At 36.8% G+C, this 18,461-nt stretch overlaps 2 protein-coding genes across 3 annotated transcripts; both read left to right on the forward strand.

Annotated features, from left to right (window-relative positions):
- Positions 1-2,109: 2,109 nt before the first annotated feature.
- Positions 2,110-7,869, forward strand: foxp3a (forkhead box P3a). Its single transcript, XM_073819736.1, has 12 exons — positions 2,110-2,268; positions 2,482-2,556; positions 2,651-2,732; positions 2,810-2,966; positions 3,062-3,169; positions 3,260-3,347; positions 3,510-3,578; positions 5,729-5,885; positions 6,019-6,095; positions 6,176-6,277; positions 6,540-6,661; positions 6,853-7,869. The coding sequence occupies exons 1-12, from the start codon at positions 2,110-2,112 to the stop codon at positions 6,926-6,928; spliced, it is 1,272 nt and encodes a 423-aa protein (XP_073675837.1). The 3' UTR covers positions 6,929-7,869.
- Positions 7,870-7,999: 130 nt separating this feature from the next.
- On the forward strand, positions 8,000-15,010 carry tspy (testis specific protein Y-linked). 2 transcript variants are annotated; one of them, XM_073818998.1, is made up of 7 exons: positions 8,000-9,329; positions 10,577-10,654; positions 10,741-10,852; positions 10,995-11,149; positions 12,897-12,973; positions 13,062-13,189; positions 13,279-15,010. In XM_073818998.1, the coding sequence occupies exons 1-7, from the start codon at positions 8,490-8,492 to the stop codon at positions 13,443-13,445; spliced, it is 1,557 nt and encodes a 518-aa protein (XP_073675099.1). In that variant the 5' UTR covers positions 8,000-8,489; the 3' UTR covers positions 13,446-15,010. The 2 variants fall into 2 exon arrangements, with proteins under 2 accessions (XP_073675099.1, XP_073675100.1); XM_073818999.1 differs by having other exon boundaries at positions 8,002-9,329; positions 13,065-13,189.
- Positions 15,011-18,461: the final 3,451 nt, after the last annotated feature.

An 18,461-nucleotide genomic window follows, 5' to 3' on the forward strand; every position in this document is an offset into this window, starting at 1 on the left:
ACTTAATTGCACAAACGCTTTTTAACGTAAATATTTTGTGGCTAAGCCATATTCTAAAATATATAATATCAAATACATTTATAAAGAGTACAAATAAATATTAGCTGACAGAATTGTTTTATTCACAGAATGGGAAAAAGTTCTTCAGTAAAAATGCACAGTGAAATGAGAAGGAAAAACAACTATTACATTTACCTGTTTTATTCAAATATATAAATGTATCCACACAGGAAATAGTTTGCGCTAGGGCTGATTCATTTCACTCTTAGTACGCAGTAGTATAAGGTTAATGAACTGTAATATCTTTTATATCTTCATACTGTGGAAATGGAAATTAGAGAACAATCTATAAATACATGATTTTTTTTCTGTAAAAATTGAAGCTGTCAGAAATTAGTGGGTGTAGAATCTCTTGCTTTGAATGACTTTAGCACCTCTGGGGTCACAGAAATAGTTTCTCAGACTGCGCTATAGTGTGATCTTGGTCCACTCTGTAGTGGGTTTCTGAATTTCCAGAGATTTTCAGTAGGGTTTAGATCAGGACTCTGGCCTGGCCATTTCATCATTTCAATGTTGATAGCTTCAAGGAACTGCTTTACCCATGCAGTGTGAAGCATTGTCCTGCATGAAAACTCCAGGCTGATTGAGATGCTTGCAGGGAAGGAACCACATGTTTCTGAAGGAGGTTCAGATAAACATTTGCATTCAACCTGCCATGTATAAGAGGCTGTATAAGAGGCCCAACTTCTGCTGCAGAAAACATCCCCCAAACCATGACACTTCCTCCTCCACCTTTCACTGACTTCTTTACGCACTTGGGGTTCAGTCTTTCCTCAGTTTGATGCCAAACAAAATGTTTCCCATCAGACAAAAAATGTAACTCACTCTCATCACTAAAGTGAACTTTGGGCCAATTCTCCTCTCTCCACACAACATTCTCCTCAGCAAAGGTGAGCTTAGCCTTTAGATTCCTTCTTTCAGTTCGACGTCTCCTAAACATATTCATCACTGAACTGGCAAGCAATTCCAGCTGCAGTGTTGAACCGATTGCCTACTGAGAGTCTCTGCATTATCCTGTCTTCTCCTGCATTTGTTTTAAGTGAGTGACCAGACATTTTTTTGGGGGGAAGTGAATGAATTAGTGTCACTGTTAACCTGCAATATTCGAGAAATCAGATTTGTAATGACCAACTTCTCTAGCAATGGCTGAAAGGGTCATCCTTTTGGCCTTCATTTGGACAACCTCCTCCAGCAAAGTTTCAATCACCTGTCCTAACTACACTTGACACGACAAGACTCCAACAACAAGCAATTTGGCTTTCCACACCAGACGCAATGTGACAGAATCGCAGTCATTCAGAAGCACAGAAGCCACTGCACTCCCAATCAAATGGACAAGTTCATAATCTAATATTAAACCGTTTTTAAATTATTAAAACTACACACTGAGTGACTGATACAATATTTGTCATGAAAAACACTTGCTGGTTCGCATTTTTAAGGTTTGCTTAAACGTATTTTCAAGATCTGAGGTAAACTATCGGTTGTTTCTTTCAGTATGACTATAAATGTCACACAATAGGATATTTAAACTCACATTAGACACTTTTAATATTCAATAAAGCACATAATCAGTGTACCTGAGATTGTCACTGTCATTGGTTTGTATGTTGTTGTTCCAGCTGCGACGTCGCAGAAATAGAAACCATTTCTAAAATAGAAATTTCGCGTGTCGTGGTCGCGGCTAGTTAGGATAAAAACTCAGATTAGCATGGAAAATAAATATTTTGTCGCGTGCGTTTAGGACACAGTGTTATTGCCAGTTAAATAGAGTTTGTCTTTAAGGAAATTTGCACCAGGTGCCTTATACACCCACGACGGTTAACACCAATAACTTGGAGGTATCTGTAGTTCTCTAATTTTGATCACAGCTCTTTTTCAAATACCTATTTAAGTTTTTTATACTGTGCTTCAGAATACAAGGAATTTATGAAATATGCTTAAATATGCTGCCGTTCTACTGTTAAGATAACTTAAAAAGTGACTTTGAAATTTAGGAAACTACAGATTGTTCTCTAATTTTGATTTCCTCTGTATTTCTATATAGGAATGCTTCAAAATGGTGTTGGAACACACAGAGGTGGAGATAGCCGGAGTAGTCACCAAAATCAGTACCAAGAGGAAGACTTTTCTACTTTTTCCAGCATACCGACGAAAGCGAGAACAAGCAGTTCATCTCTGATTCCAGCTAAACCGATGGCTACCAAGGTAAAAGTGTTAAAGTGTAAACTGACATATATATGTGTATTACTGCACAATATAATAACATTGAATGATGGATTAAATGAATATTAATAATGTTGATTTGAGTTATTCCACCTAAAAAGAAACTTTAGAACTTCACAGCTCAAGTAACACATTATACTAAAAGAATGAGTGCTGTAACACAAACAAACCTTACAAGTTATCTTTATTTCAAAGATATCTGTTGCCTTGGACAGTGATTTCAGAGGTTCTGGCTCGTCTCACCATCACAATTCCACTCTACAACAGCAGGTAGTTCAATCAGAAAAAGGTTTTACTTCCATACCAAAAAAAAGGGTTAAAAAGAATAGAATAAACTTGCATGATCTCTGTTGGCTTTATTTAGACTGCCAGTGAAAATACAAGCAAACATTTTAGACAGCACAGACCATCAGTACTACGCAAAGGCAACCAGCCATTCCCACAAGGTACCGGTACTGTAGACTTTCATCAAAGCAAATGAAATTATTCATATCTGAAAGTAAATTTTGATAATGCTCCGCAGTTTGTGGTGTCCATGACTGGGTTGTGGACACTGTGTGTAAAACAGAACCTGACAGCGACTTGTCAGACCCTGAGCCACTTTACACCAGCCAGTCAGAAATCAAACTCAGCACCTCCGTGTCAAATCCTCAGTCTGGCAGCACAGAGCATGCAGGGAAGTGAGTATCTGGTTTGAGAAAACAAACAAATAAATAAATAATGCCCATGTGGTCTCCGTTTTTGTGCTAGACAAAGCATTTGTTATTATCTCTAGGCATGCATACAGTGTTCCAGGTGGCTTTCTGTGTGTTAAAGGACAATGCGGATGGCCTGGCTGCTCAAAGGGCACAGAAGTGTTTAAAGAATATGGACTTTTCTTAAAGTGAGACCAATATGGAATTAACAATATAATTCACTAAACATTTCCAACATTACTTAATCTGTATGTGTTTATGTATATTCCATAATCTAGACACCTTTCTACTGATCATGCTCCTGGGGACAGAAGTATAGGCCAGTTGAGGATGCAGAAAGACAAAGTACAATACATGGAGAATCAGGTAACACCAGTGCTCAAAAACAATAGTTTGTTTTATACTAGACCAGCATATGTGGGAAAACAGAACCAGTTTTTATATACTATATAAGCTAATGATAAAGAACTGGATTATAAATGGATGTCTGTTTATGACCTTGCATTATATTTACTGTGTGAATCTTAGTTGACTACAGAGAGACAGAAACTGCAGGCTATGCAGCTACACCTGTTTGATGTCAAATCTACCTCTGAGGTAAGCTCTCTCGTATTAAATTAGTTTTGAAATATACATTTATCTTTTTCCACAAATATATCTATGCAACGTATAATATCCAAGGTACATATTTCTCGTAATTGTCCAGTTATTTCTCATATTGTATTTTCAGAAAGTTTTGGAATATTTTTCCTTTCCCCAAATTTGTCACTACCGAAACTCTGTAATATGTTAGAGTTACATTGACCTATTAAGGTTGTAAATATATATTTTGCAATTTTATTAAAAGTTTATAGTAAATCAATATTGAGAATTGATGCTAGTAACTTCAACGTCCAACTAATCAGCACATGGTTAGCTAGCACAATTTCTAACAGTTGTACACATATAAAAACACATACACATACACATACACAGTTGTACACAAAACCTCACCAAATGTTTCAGTCATGACTGTTTTGGTAGTGACAATTTCAGATACCTTTGAACCTTGCCCAAAAAGATGCTAATCAACTCAGTTACTAGCACAGTTATAAACAGTTGTACACATAAAAACTAAATGTTATGGAATATAAACATTTAGTGTTTAAATGCAGATAAAAAGGTTTTCGGTAGTGACGTTACTAAAAGTTACTAAAAGTTTTGAACACATTTACCTCAAAATGATGGGGTCTATCTACTCACACCTTGTAGTTATGAGAGAGAGGGACATATTTCCTGATCATAAATGTAGGGGTGTAGTTAAAATCAGTCTCAGCCAATGGACTAAAACACACACTGTTTTGGTAGTGACATGAAAATGCGAGACTCGTGTTTTTACATAAAATTTCATGATTTGCAAAGATATATGTATATAATTTTCTTTTTAACTTAACTTTTTTTTTAATCAAAAAGATAGCTTATTCAATAAGATAAGCTTATTGATTTTTTTTATATATTATTGTGGGTTAGTTAGTGGGTTAATTAAAAAAAAAAACAGTCCAAATGACAAAATAAGTTGTCAATACTTAAGCATAAGAATGTAATTAGCAGCCAGGTGCTGACAATCACAAAGCTCATAAATGTGATTGTGGCCGCTCATAAGTCTGGGGAGAGTTACAAGGCAATTGCTGTTTTAAGATGTGTAAGGACACCCATTTACAAATGGAAAACATGCAATACAATTGTAAATCTTTCCAGCAAGTTCACTTATTAAGGTAAAAATATGTAATGATCTTAGTACCCTGCTGAAAAAAATGCTAAAACCAGCCTAGGCTGGTTGGCTGGTCTTAGCTGGTTTAAGATGGAAGTAGCTGGTCTCCCAACCTGGTCAGGCTGGGAGACTACCAGCTAAAACCAGCCTGACCAGGCTGGGAGACCAGCTAAAACCAGCCTGACCAGGCTGGGAGACCAGCTAAAACCAGCTACTTCCAGCTTAAACCAGCTAAGACCAGCCTGGGAAAGTGGCCCAAACCCCTCTAAAATCAGCCTGCTGACCAGCTATGACCAGCTAAAACCAGCCTGGTTTTAGCTGTTTTTTTCAGCAGGGTAAAGCTACATTAATTTATCTACACACAGTTAAAAACCAAACTAGTATAATGCTACACTCTTAAAAATAAAGGTACTTCACGATGCCATAGAAGAACCTTTTTTGTTTAAATAGTTCCATAAAGAAACTTTAACATTCGTAAAAGGTTTCTTTGTGCCGAGAGATGGTTTTTTTAGATTATAAAAGGGGTTCTTTGTGGAACCAAAAATGGTTCTTCTATGGCATCGCTTTGAAGAATCTTTTAAAGCACCTTTATTTTTGAGAGTGTATTTAAATAGTGGGTTTGGAAACAATGCACCAACATCTCCTGCTGGCCAATCTAGCATACTGATGACGAAACTATGGTCTTGATTTGTCTTGGCTTTGTCTTCACACTAGTTTATTCCTGAGACAAATGTAAGGCCATCTGTCTGCCAACTAAAGCTGACCTGAAATTGGGTCACACCAGACAACAATGATCTTTAGCCAGTCGACAACAGTGAAAAAGGCAGCCAAGACAAAACCCTGTGTAAACTAATCAAATTGTCCCATAATGGGATCTGTTTATGTTCTGTTTGTCACTTGAAGTTAGATTTTGTCCACTTCTATGGCTTGATGAAGGACAGATGATGCTTTGTGCCTAAAATTATATATTGATGCAATTTTCCCCTTTTGATCTCAGGATGGTAACGGTGTGGACAAGTCAGGACATCTGTCAGGACTCTTGCAACCTGCAGCATGTCAGAACACAAACGATGGCGTCTATGACAGTGACAGAGCGGCAGCTGAAGCGCTAACACAAGGATACTGGCAGATCTCTACCTCACAAGTTATACCAGGTCATCCATCACACAAACATCCCTATACAAAAATCATTAAACTATATATTATAGCAGTCATTCATATTTAATCTCCACACACAGTGCAATGGTATGTGATGTAATTATTTTCCTTTTTTTTCCCTGGCAATAGGGATTATCCCCAGTTTTGAGTATTACAAGTTCACAAACATGAGGCCACCTTTCACCTACGCCTCTATGATACGATGGGTAAGTACTGCTGAATTGAACATCCTGTAGAATACCTTTTCATTTCCTGTGAGTCACACAAACTCTGTCTTTTATGCTAGGCGATCCTGGAGTCCCCAGAGAAGCAGCTTACTCTAAACGAAATCTATCATTGGTTTACCCGCATGTTTTTCTACTTTCGTCACAACACTGCCACATGGAAGGTATGAGATGCTGTATTTGTATTGTAAACCTATTATATATGTCATTCCATGACTCACTGCACACAAGCCAATCCTGAAAACCACAACCTCCGCTTTATATACCAGAAAACTTTCACAACTTGTATGTTAATGATAGAAAGTGATAACCTGGGTTTGAAATTGCAGTGGTTTTTATGTTAGGGAAGACTAGGTGAATCGTATTCTTCCTATAGATGTAACATGACTTAATAAGAAACTTGCATCTCTCTCTGTTTGCATGTAGAACGCTGTTCGGCATAACCTCAGTCTTCATAAGTGCTTTGTGCGCGTTGAAGGAAGAAAAGGTTCAGTTTGGACTGTGGACGAAGAGGAATTTCTGAGGCGAAAAGGACAGAAGTTTCACAGGTAAACTCTCCTTGCTTCTTTATACGGGTGACCACAACATTGTATTTTCCTACTGCATGTCACACTTCATTTTAGTAGTGAAAACTATTGGGCTTTTTGGGTGCATCTAATAAAGTGGATTTATGGTTTGAGGTGGGAGAATCATAAGAAATTGATTGATTGATTGCAGTTGCACCACTTTATTTCTTCAGGGAACAAGATATGGGCTGGATGGCACCTTTTCACCTGTTTCCTCTGACTCCACAAGGTGAAACTTACCAGATGTGAGGCCCAAATAGACGCTCATTAGGAGATTGCAACAACATTTCAACCACTAACATGTTAACTAAAACTTTAATAAGAATAATAAATATGATTTAAAATGGTGGTTTTAAACATATAACTGGAAGTCTACTTCAAACCTAATTATAGTTTTATTTTTACTGTTATTATTATTTTATTATTGTGTGTGTGTGGGGGGGGGGGGAATCCATATGTGACCCTGGACCACAAAACCAGTCCTAGGTAGCATGGGTATATGTGTAGCATAGCTAAAAATACATTGTATGGGTCAATTATTTTTTCTTTTATGCTGAAAATCATTAGGATATTAAGTAAAGATCATAAATATATCAAAACCTAATTTTTGATTTGTATAATGCAACGCTAAGAACTTCATTTGGACAACTTTAAAGGCACCCTCAGATTCTAGATTTTCAAATGGTTTTATTTTGGCCAAATATTGTCCTATCCTAACAAACATCATCAATGGAAAACTTATTTATTCAGCTTTCAGATGATGTATAAATCAAAAGACTGGTTTTGTGGTCCAAGCTCACATATTAACAATTCAAGCATGAATGATAAATACAGTATTATGATGGTTTAAAAATATAACTGGTAGTCTACTTTAGACATAATTATAGTTTTATTTTTATACTTTTTTTTTTTTTTTGGAAAAATGAATGTGTAAGGAATCAATGTGAAGTTTACATAATAAGTTAAAAAGTGGGTGTTCAGCAAACTTCATGATCCTTTTTAAATTGAAATGTACTGATTAAAAAGTACAAGTAATCAATTTTTATAATGCCTACAATTGTACATCAATATTAATGATGATATTAATGGCATCGTATGTAAATACATTTAATATGGTACTTAATATTGGTAACTATGCTGTTAAACAACAACATGTACATTTTCTTTTTATGAATTAATGATATATGCAAATAAAGGTCCAAACTGAAACATAATCCAGCACTGTTGGACTGTTCTTCTGCTGCTCTACGGTATACACTATACAAGTCAAGTTTTGCCTCTTATAAACTAAAATATAATATAAAACAGTCCCAGTCAGAAATATTTCACGGTGCGTAAATGCAACGCAACGGTGATGTACTCTGTGAAATGGCTCGTCACTGACTGCAGTACGACATCTACGATTGGTCGAGAGGTTTTTGCGCGGTGCATTTCAGCCAATCAGAGCTTTGTTTTCGCGCTCGTATGTAAAGCCTCAGATAAATGGCGAACGGAAGGGCAAACTGTAAACAAATACAACAGAACTGGACATTTTTAGACGAATTGTGACTTTTACGGGAAAAGTAGTTTAATAGTACGAATGCTGTGTTTCAATACAAACGCAATTGTTCGATATGCGACAGTCAGCGAGAATTTAAACTAGCCTCATTCAGCGTTAGGAAGCTATCTAGGCCTGCTGACATTTGCGCAGACTTGAAATTTGGCAGTGCTGTAATGCGAACGCGGGCTCTGGATAGAGACCCGCACAGTTAACATTTAAAATCCGTTTTAAAATCATATACATCTGACAAAGTTACAACTAGTCAGTATCATGAGTACAAACTCGGACAGCAGTCAGCCGTCCGAAACTAACCAGAGGAAAAGAAGTGCAAGTCCAAGTGGAGAGTCTGAGCCCACGCTGCCCAAGCAGGCGAAAGTAAGTGAAGAGGAAGCAAGTAATGACTCTCAGGAAGATGTAGAACTGGAGAAAGTTGGCAACGGTGAGCCAAAACATGAATCTGAGCATCCTGAAGACGCTATAGAGAAGGATGTAGTGACTCGGGATGAAGCAGACACACAGGAGAGCACTGGTGGAGGTGAGAGCGCACTCCAGCCGTCAGATTCCGCTGCCATCGCCGCGGCAGAAGCGCTTGCCAGCCTGACTGGTGGAAACGGGGACGAAGACTGTAAAGAAATGCCCTGTTCGTCCAACAAAGCGAGCCGTGAGAAATCACGGGATAAGTCTAACCGTCCCGGTTGCTCTCAGAGCGAGAGAAGGACGGAGGCAGCCGCGGCTGACAGCTCCTCATCCCTGCTGCTTTGCGAGGACCGAGAAGATCCAGAACAGGCATCGTTTGTGGATGATGATGAGGAGGAGGAGGAGGATGACGACTCCCTTCCAGGCTCTTCCTCCACTGCTAGCTCGTCTGTCGCTTCTGATAATGAGGACAACGAGGACGGTGAGTGTGCCATAGTGTCGGTGAAGATGGCCCCGGAGGTGCGGCAGTCCGTGGCGCTGCTCGCACAGGTGCAGATGCGGCTGGATGCGCTGGAGAAGAAAGGCGCACGACTGCATCAACGCCTGGAGGTGAAACTGAGCCGCCAGCGACGCCCTCACCTGGACCAGCGCAGCGCCATCACTCAAGCCATCCCAGGCTTCTGGGTCACCGCTGTATCCTTTAACACAGTGTGCATGTCATTCAAGTGGACAGCTTGAGTATCAAGGCCTTTGATGTTGAGGTTAGTCTTTATATAGAGACACATTACCCCCCAAGTTTAAATTCCTTGGAAAAGTCAAGGAATTTAATTTGTTAAAAGGTGTGGGCATCCAGTTAGAATCATAAGTGAATGTTATGAGAAGATAGTTTGACCAAAAATTAAAATTCTATCATTAATTAGTCACCCTCATCATGTCATTACAAACCCGTAAGACATTTGTTTATCTTTGGAACACAAATGAAGATATTTTTGATGAAATCCAAGAGCTTTCTGATGCTACATAGACTGCAACGCAACCGACACGTTCAAGGCCCAGAAAGATAGGAACAACAATACTGTTAAATTGTTCATGTGACCTCTGTGGTTCAAACTTAATTTAGCTTATTTTTGTGCACAAAGAAAACAAAAATAACTTCAATGATTTCTTCTTTTCATGTCAGCCTTCGATGCGCATTCACAAAAGTACTAACCTGAGGCATGCGTTATAGTTGTTATTTTTTGTTTGTTTTGTGCACAGAGTATTCTCATAGCTTCATAAAATGATGATTAAAAGTTTGAACCACTGATGTAATGAGGACTATTTCCTATTGTCCTTACTTTTTTTTTCTGGGCCTTGAACATGGTAGTACCGTTGCTGTCTATACAGGCTCATAAAGTCTCGGTTTTCATCAAAAATATCTTAATTTGTCTTTCAAAGATAAACGAAGGTCTTATAGGTTTGGAACGACATGAGGGTGAATCTTACTTGAAACTTCTCTGTGTATTCACACCTATCTTGTTTGGTTTGATTGAATCAAACACAAGTTTGTTTCCCTCCTTGGTGCGGATCTTTTGGGCTGGTGTGAATACAGCAATCACACTCTGGTGCGGACCAAACAACTGTACCAAGATGCAACTGGAAAGGTAGTCGTGGTCCTGTTCCAAACAAACTCAATGAATGGATGACCTTAAGCACGTGTGGTTTTGTTTACAATTTCTGGTTTACTCGCCAAAAGGGCAGTGTGAAAGCGAACCACACCAAACATAAGCAAGTGAACTAGCAGACTTTCCTGGTGTGAATACACCCTAATACAGTTTATGTACACTGTATATGTATACTACTAGGTGTGTTCATTTTGTTTTTCCATTTGCGTCAATGTCTTTCAAACAAATGCAAATGTCTTAATTTACGGAACATTCGCTTGACTTAAAGCCAATCAGCTTCTGAATCACCCACATTTATCAGCGCAAATTGATGAGACTGATGAAGATGCTCTAAGCTACATGACTAATTTAGAGGTAAAACATTTCGTTCTGGTTTTTCTTTTTCCTGTTTTTGAAACATGTAAATGATCTCTCTTTAAAATATTGTGCTCATTCGACAGATCGAGTCTTTCAAGAACAACAAACTCGGTTACCGCATCTGCTTCCATTTCCGGCGAAATCCCTTCTTTCAAAACAAAATGATAGTTAAAGAACTTCATCTTGGTATGGGAGGTGAGCTGACGACTATCAAAGTACATTCTTTTCATGAATGTGAAATTTAATTTACTCTGGGACACATTTATGCATTCTTGGTTTTGATTTTTTTGGAAAAGGCTATTGTGCTTTATCTGTATGTGCTTTCCTGTTTGCTCAGGCTCTCCAGTGTCGTTCTCAAACCCAATTTTGTGGCACAGAGGGCAGAATCTGGTCGGTAGTGGAGAACCACGTCGAACATCACAGGGAGTCTACCAGAGCTTCTTCCACTGGTTCAGTGACCACAGCAACCCAGGAAGGGACGAAATCGCACAGGTACATCTCTCATGAGGTTAGGTGCAGAAAAAAGAGCTGTAACAAATAGATTTATAAATATTTTGGACAATGGGGGGGCACCATTATTTTGACGTAAAGTAGTTGCACTTGAGCTACCTGTTGATATTTTTTTATCGCAACTCAACTCTGAATACACAACTTGGAAAATAAAATAATGATACGATAACCACTGCTACTGAAAGAGCTTATAGGTGGCTTAAACCAAGTGCTGTACCATCAGTTTTTCCCACAATGAGTCTAAACCCCTGGATATCAAATGAAATCCACGCTGAGAAACTCCTTTAGTGGCGTCATGCATCGACATGTTTACATCCTGCCAGGATGGCATCTAGCGTTTCTTGTCTTTGCTGTTTGTAAGCTCTCTCAGTTGCTGTGGTCTACTAAAACCATCAAAGTAGGGCTGGGCGATAAATCAATAATGATATTAATTGCCTGGTATAAATTTCCTCAATAAACGAGACCACTAAACAGTGCGTGAGATCCAGTTTGAAGCGAAACAAATAACTATTTCTAACCAGATGATACAGCGTTGACAAACAGGATAGACACTGTGCAACGATACAGTCAGAAGACTTTTTAATCAATAAATCACCATTATTTACCATAGTTTTACTATAGTTGCACTAACTGCACCATTGTATTGTGTCAGAAATGTGGGTATTCATGTCAGATTTTATTATATTATTAATGTAGACCTGTAGCTGTTAAATGTAGTTAAGAAGTAATTGAATATAATTACAGTATTACAGTACTACTGTTTTTTCATACAAATAAATAGAACCCATATTACATTTTTACCATGGTATTGAGGTGCTATATTTGTGGTTTTAACTGTGATTATCATGATCTAAATGTATGCTTCTATGGAAGACCAATAGTTAATTAAAAGATGACTCAAACAGTCAGAATAAGTAAATTTCACCATATATAAATGAGGTTGCTACAATTTTTGCCAATATTACTGATTTTGATAATGAACATAAATTTACATCTGCATCCCAACTCAAGCTACTATCAAATGTCTATTTCTAAGAGACAGACTAAGTTATATTATTAATATTATGAGGCGACATCAACCTGTTTCTTGAATTGAAACAATATTACTCATTAGAACATGTAGAAATAATTTTTTTCTTATTATTTCACTAGGAAAAGGTAAAGAATTCAAAAACGTAAAGTGTTTGTCGTGTTCCAAAAAGAATAGTTTAAAACCACAATTAACTGTCTGTTTTTACAACTTTCACTTTGGTGCAAATATCTTTAAACTTGAAAGAAATACAAAATGGACATATTATCGTGATAATTATCGATATCGACTAATACGGAAAAAAATTGACAATTTGGTTTTTTTTTTTGTCCATATCACCCAGCCCTACCTCAAAGGCATCAGAGCTAAAGTTGAGAGAACAAAGACGTGACTCTTTAGCAAGTTTTATTCGTCCACAAGCATCTTCCTATTTTTTTTTTCTCCTCTTCTTATAACTGGGAAAGCAGTGAAGACTTGCATTTCTTCTGTTGTTGCCCTTCGACTGAAATTACAACCAAAAGCCGCACAATGTAGCATCGTATCAGTATTTTGTATAATAATGCATTTTTGAATGGGTTTTCTACTACATATTTCAGTAAGAGACATAATTTACGTTATATTAAGCTATACAAGTCCTAATAGCCGGGTTTCCTTTAAAAAAAAAAAAGAAAATTATGAATTCAATTTTTTTGGCTCTAGGTCTTGAAGGATGACCTGTACAGAAACCCTTTGAGGTACTATCTTACTCCACTCTGGGAGCCACGAGAAAACGGCAGGTAATCAAGCCTTATTTTAAGTTTCTGAGACTTTTTAGGTTTTAAGTTTCATAGTTTTCTTTTTTTTTAACCAATTTCCGTTGTCCAGCAGCACTCCCAAACCTCAGGGCGGCAATAATGGCGACGAGTGTGTGATCATCTCAGATTCAGATGACGACGAGGAGCAGAAGAGCCAAAACTTGGGGCAGGATGATGAAGATGACGACCAAGCTGGAGGTGAGGTTTTCTTTTTGACAATCATGTCACAGTTTACCATAACTGTGGATTTCTATCTAAATCATCATAACTAATCATTTTTCTTCTAGGCTCAGAAGAGAATGACAGAGATGAAGAGGAATCCTCCTGTGAGGAAAGAGATGAAGAGGAAGTTGATGTTGAGGAAGTAGAAGAGTCACGTGACTCCGGTGGCTGTGAGGTCAGAGAGCAGGGACAGGAAGAGGAAGATATTGAAGTAGATGAAGAGAAGAGTTAGGGCATGGGGTCGTCTCCATTTCTTTTTATGCAGAATAGCATCGCTAGATTTTTCTATGATCTATTTTACTGATATTGTTTTCTGCATAAATTGAGAATCTGTTTCAAATAACAAGTGGTTGATGCTTAATGATCAGGGTTAACTATGTCTTCATTGTAGATGGTACTTTCTATACATCAACGTTAATGAATATTCGACTTCAATGTGTGCACTCCTCCGAAAACTTCTAGTTTCCTTAAGATGTCATCACATTTTTACACTTATAACTTTGGATTAACAGATTTCAGAGGGCTACTGATATCCGTAAGACGCCTCTTTTATCTCACAACGGACTGTTTAAAGCTTGGGATTATAGACTGCACTTAGTTTAGTTTAGTATTTTGGCCATTTTTACAGTAGCATTGTCTGTCGCTGTCATTTATAATCATGACCATTTCTAAAACACACCATACTTTCCTTTTTGTATGTTCTACGGGATTAATCATGTTTTCAGTCATTGCTGTAAAAGTTTTGGTTAATTGTTTGTGTTACTTTTTTGTCCTCGTCTACAGAATTCTAATCTCATGAAGCATCGGGGTTTCATAAACTCCACCACCACATTTTGGTTATAAGGAAAAAGGTCAAACATTCTGAAATGCACTTCATTCTGAACCAAATCTAGATAACTCAGGGATGTTTACTCTTTTATCCTCCTTATACTGTAGATGTGTTGCCTTCATAAGCTTCATTTATTCAGTTTTGTGTCATTAATGCATAACATCTTTAAATAATTGTAGTTTTTCACCTTGTTTACACAAGCAGATAAAATCCTGACACTTACCTCTTGCTATGCTGATGTGATCCTGAAAACTACTTTTGTCATGTCTAAGGATGGAGTTAGATATCTACACTGTCAACACATGCACGTTACCATTTATTCACTGCGATGGACAACAATTGTAATGTTATTTAAATGAGCAAAATAGTGACAAGCCCATCTTGTGGTGTGTGTGTGTGTGTGTGTGTTTTGTTTTCTTTCTTTTCCTTTTGACGGCATGATGTGTGCACTCAATACTCAGACTTTTGTGTCCAGTTAAATGCTTAGATTATATTGTAAAAATAGTGAATATGTACACATTTGTTAATGACATCTTTCATATTCATATCACTTTTTCATTTATTTTCTATTAGTGTTTCTTTTGCTCCTTTGCAATAATATATTTTCTTCAACGTTGGTCAGTCAGTTATTATTGAAAGCAACGAAATTGTATTAAAACATTTTGTGTTCACTGATTTTTGACCTGCTAGTTTGGTTTAAAAAAAAAAAAACAACAACAAAAAACAAAGCTGTTAACTCATTGTAAGTATACTGGATTGTACTTGTTTTACCTGCAAGGCCAGTGGTTTGTACATAATCCTTTCCCTTAAAAAGGGCTTATAATTTGTTATTGAATTATTAGGGTAGATTTGACCTACAGTATCAAAGAAAAGCTATATTTTGTGTGCTAAATTTTATAGAGAACTACAGTTTTTAAATATGTGTTTTTGTTTTGTTTTTGTTTTCCATGTCAAATAAAGTTTTTGTCTTTTCATTCAGAATGACTTATGTGGCTTTTGTCTTTTCTGCTTCACCAGAAAATGAATTACCATTTAATTAGCACTCATCTCTCAACACTAATTCATATTATAAGAAATGATCCCAGACTAAGCCTAGTCCTAGACTAAAATGTAAGTCTGAGCTGTTTCAACTGAAAGAAACGTGCACAGACTGATCTTAAAATATATTAGTCCCTTTGTTTTGTCTGAAGATGCACACTAGTAATGTTTCTTTCTTAGCATGTTTATAAAAACTACTTAAATGTCTTAATTGAACTATGGCCTAATCCTGGCTTAGTCCAAGCCCTGTTTGTGAAACCGGGCCTATATCAAATAAATATGCATCTAAATGTATCTACAAGTTTCTCTGAAACCTTTGTGACCGTGGACCACAAAACCAGTCATAAGTAGCACAGGTGTATTTGTAGCAATAGCCAACAATACATTGGGTCAAAATTAATTAGAAATCATTAGGATATTAAGTAAAGATCATGTTCTATTGTAAATTTCCTACTGTAAGTATATCAAAACTTAATTATTGATGCATTGCTAAGAACTTTCTCAGTATTTAGATATTTTTTTTCACCCTCAGATTCCAGATTTTCAAATAGTTGTCTCGGCCAACCCTGCTGCCGGTCAACCAGCCTGGATTTAGCTGGTCAGCAGGCTGGTTTTAGAGGGGATTTGGCCACTTTCCAAGCCTGGCCAGGCTGGGAGACCAGCTAAAATCAGCTACTTCCAGCTTAAACCAGCTAAGACCAGCCAACCAGCCTAGGCTGGCTTTAGCTGTTTTTTTTTTTTTTTTTTTTTTTTTTTTCAGCAGGAAAATATTGTCATTGTCACTAACAAACCATATATCAATGGAAAGCTTATGTATAAATGTGTAAATCTGGCTGGTCCAGGGTCACATTTGTCAATTTTATTTGTCTAGCTTCCGGTCTCATATGCGTCTAGCTATTTTTAGCTATGCAAAACAGCTTGTTTTGCTAATTGATATTGCAAATGGTTGCCATATTATTTTAATGTATTATCTTAACCCTGCTGAAAAAAACCCAGCTAGAACCAGCCTAGGCTGGTTGGCTGGTCTTAGCTGGTTCAAGTTGGAAGTAGCTGGGTTTTAGCTGGTCTCCCAGCCTGGCCAGGCTGGTATGGTTGGTTTTAGCTGGTGGTTTCCCAGCCTGACCAGCATGGCCAGGCTGGAAAAGTGGCCAAAACCCCTCTAAAACCAGCCTGCTGACCATGACCAGCTACAACCAGGCTGGTTGGCTGGTTTTAGCTGTTTTTTTTTTCACCAGGGAAATACGAACACACTTGTTTGTAGTGCAAACAGTTTTACCGTTTACAGCACATTGTTATTCTTGTCGTTATTTCCATATCCACCTTATTTTTCGCGTAAGAAGGGGCGCGGCCATTTGAAAGTTGTATTAGTGTGGCTTCCGGTCTCATCCCTGTCCAGCTTTTTAGCTGTACAAAACTCGTTTTGCTGCTTGATATTGCAAATTGGTGTGTTTTACCATGTTATTTTAATGTATTATGTTAATCACGAACACATTGGTTTGTAGTGCAAACCGTTTTACCATTTACTGCAAGTTGTTATTCTTCTCAGTATTTATCGGCTAATGAAGTCTCGCCTATAGGCTTACTTCCGCGTTGAAAAACACGTATTATTTTTTCATCTTTAACCTTTCACAATTCACGTTCAGGACTTATTTCTCACATCTATCCACAAGAGGGCAGCATAGTAAAGAAAATACTTGAATAAGAGGTTCTAAGCTGCTTCTCCAATAAAAGAAGAAATCCATGTTAAATGGAACAACCGCTCTGGTTCAGAATATTGAGATTCCAGTCTTTTTTTTTCTATAAAGAGTTTGTTTTGACTTTTGTATTTGAAGCGCCTCCAGACAACACAAGCTTTTGGTTTAGTTATGGGGGTCTGCGGGACTGCAAAGGCGATGAGATAAGCCTCCTAGTGCGGCGTGGAGTGATGTCATTGTCAAATGCTGTTATCTCTATTCGCATGCCTGTGCTTAGACAGCTGTGGTGTGCTTGATCACGTGAACTGATGCATTCCATGTTTTCATGATCAATTCAACAGTCCTTACAGGCTGGCAGCAGCATTATCTCAGATTTGACCTTTGGAGGTCAAGCACATCTCTTTGGAAATGCATGGATCGAACCGAAAACATGTTTCTTTTAAAATATGGAAATGTGTGATCCACAGGGTAAACTTTACTTTGCCCTCGTCACCTCTGGCTGCATGTTAACCAGTAGCTTGGATCTTGACACAAGAGAGGTCAATGTGTAATGAAGCTTGGATACTTATGGAAACAGCACAGCTCTGCAAACAGCCGAAGGGCAGGCATTTTTGGGCAGGCCTCGACAGAGGAGTGCCGATGTTGCAATGGTACACTTAAAACCTTTGATTTCATGCTTAATGCAACGCTATAAATATTCCACTAGCAAAGGCCTGCCCTGTTTGTAAATGCAAAGCAGCCAAGCAGACAGCAGGAGTGGAGCCGTACTACTGTTATAGGAGATGTAGATAGCACCACACGCTTTATCAAGATTGAAGGAAATCTGTGATCTCTTGGGAGCACGAGCTACTGTCCCTCACACTTAAGTGGCTTGGATTGGAAGAATATTGTATGATCAGTATTCAAACAAATAGACTGATCTGTCATTTAAAATGTTTAGGGTTATTTTATTATTTTAAAATATACAACATTTAAAAACAGTTGCAAGTAAAAAAAAAAATAATTTTAATTAATTAATTTAATTTTAGTTTATTTTAAGCACATTTTTGCCTGTTCTTATATTTTACTGAATATTGCCCACATTTATACTCTTCTTATTGTTTAATAAGTAAATCTCAAAACCTTTTACAGTAAGTTCATGATTATGTTTGTAATTTATTTATTACATTTATTTATTTTTATTTAGGTTTAATTATTTTTTTTAAATTATATTTAAATAATGTTTTACATTTTATTTAATTATTTATTCTATTGAATATTTTATTGTTAAATTTTAAAACCTGTCAAATACATATTAAAATATTAATATATATATATTAAAAATGTTATTTTAAGTGAAATAAGCACATATTGTTATATTAACAATATTATTATTATAGTAAATGTTATTTAATCTGATTTAGTTTTATTATTTTTTAAATATACTTGATTTTTACATTTTATTGGTCAATTTTAAGATGTCAAATACATTTTAAAATATGTAAAACTTAAAAAGCACATTTTTGACTGTATTATTATATTTCACTAAATATCATCCACATTTATACTCTTCCTATGTATTAAATGTAGATGAAGTAAATCTCAAAACCTTTCTCATTAAATTCATGATTATGTTTTTATTTAATGTTTTATTTAAATGTATTTGTTTTTATTTTGGTTTAATTATTTGTTATAGTTTAAAATAATG

The sequence above is a fragment of the Garra rufa genome, chromosome 15, assembly GCF_049309525.1.
Source record: "Garra rufa chromosome 15, GarRuf1.0, whole genome shotgun sequence".
Taxonomy (NCBI): Eukaryota; Metazoa; Chordata; class Actinopteri; order Cypriniformes; family Cyprinidae; genus Garra; species Garra rufa.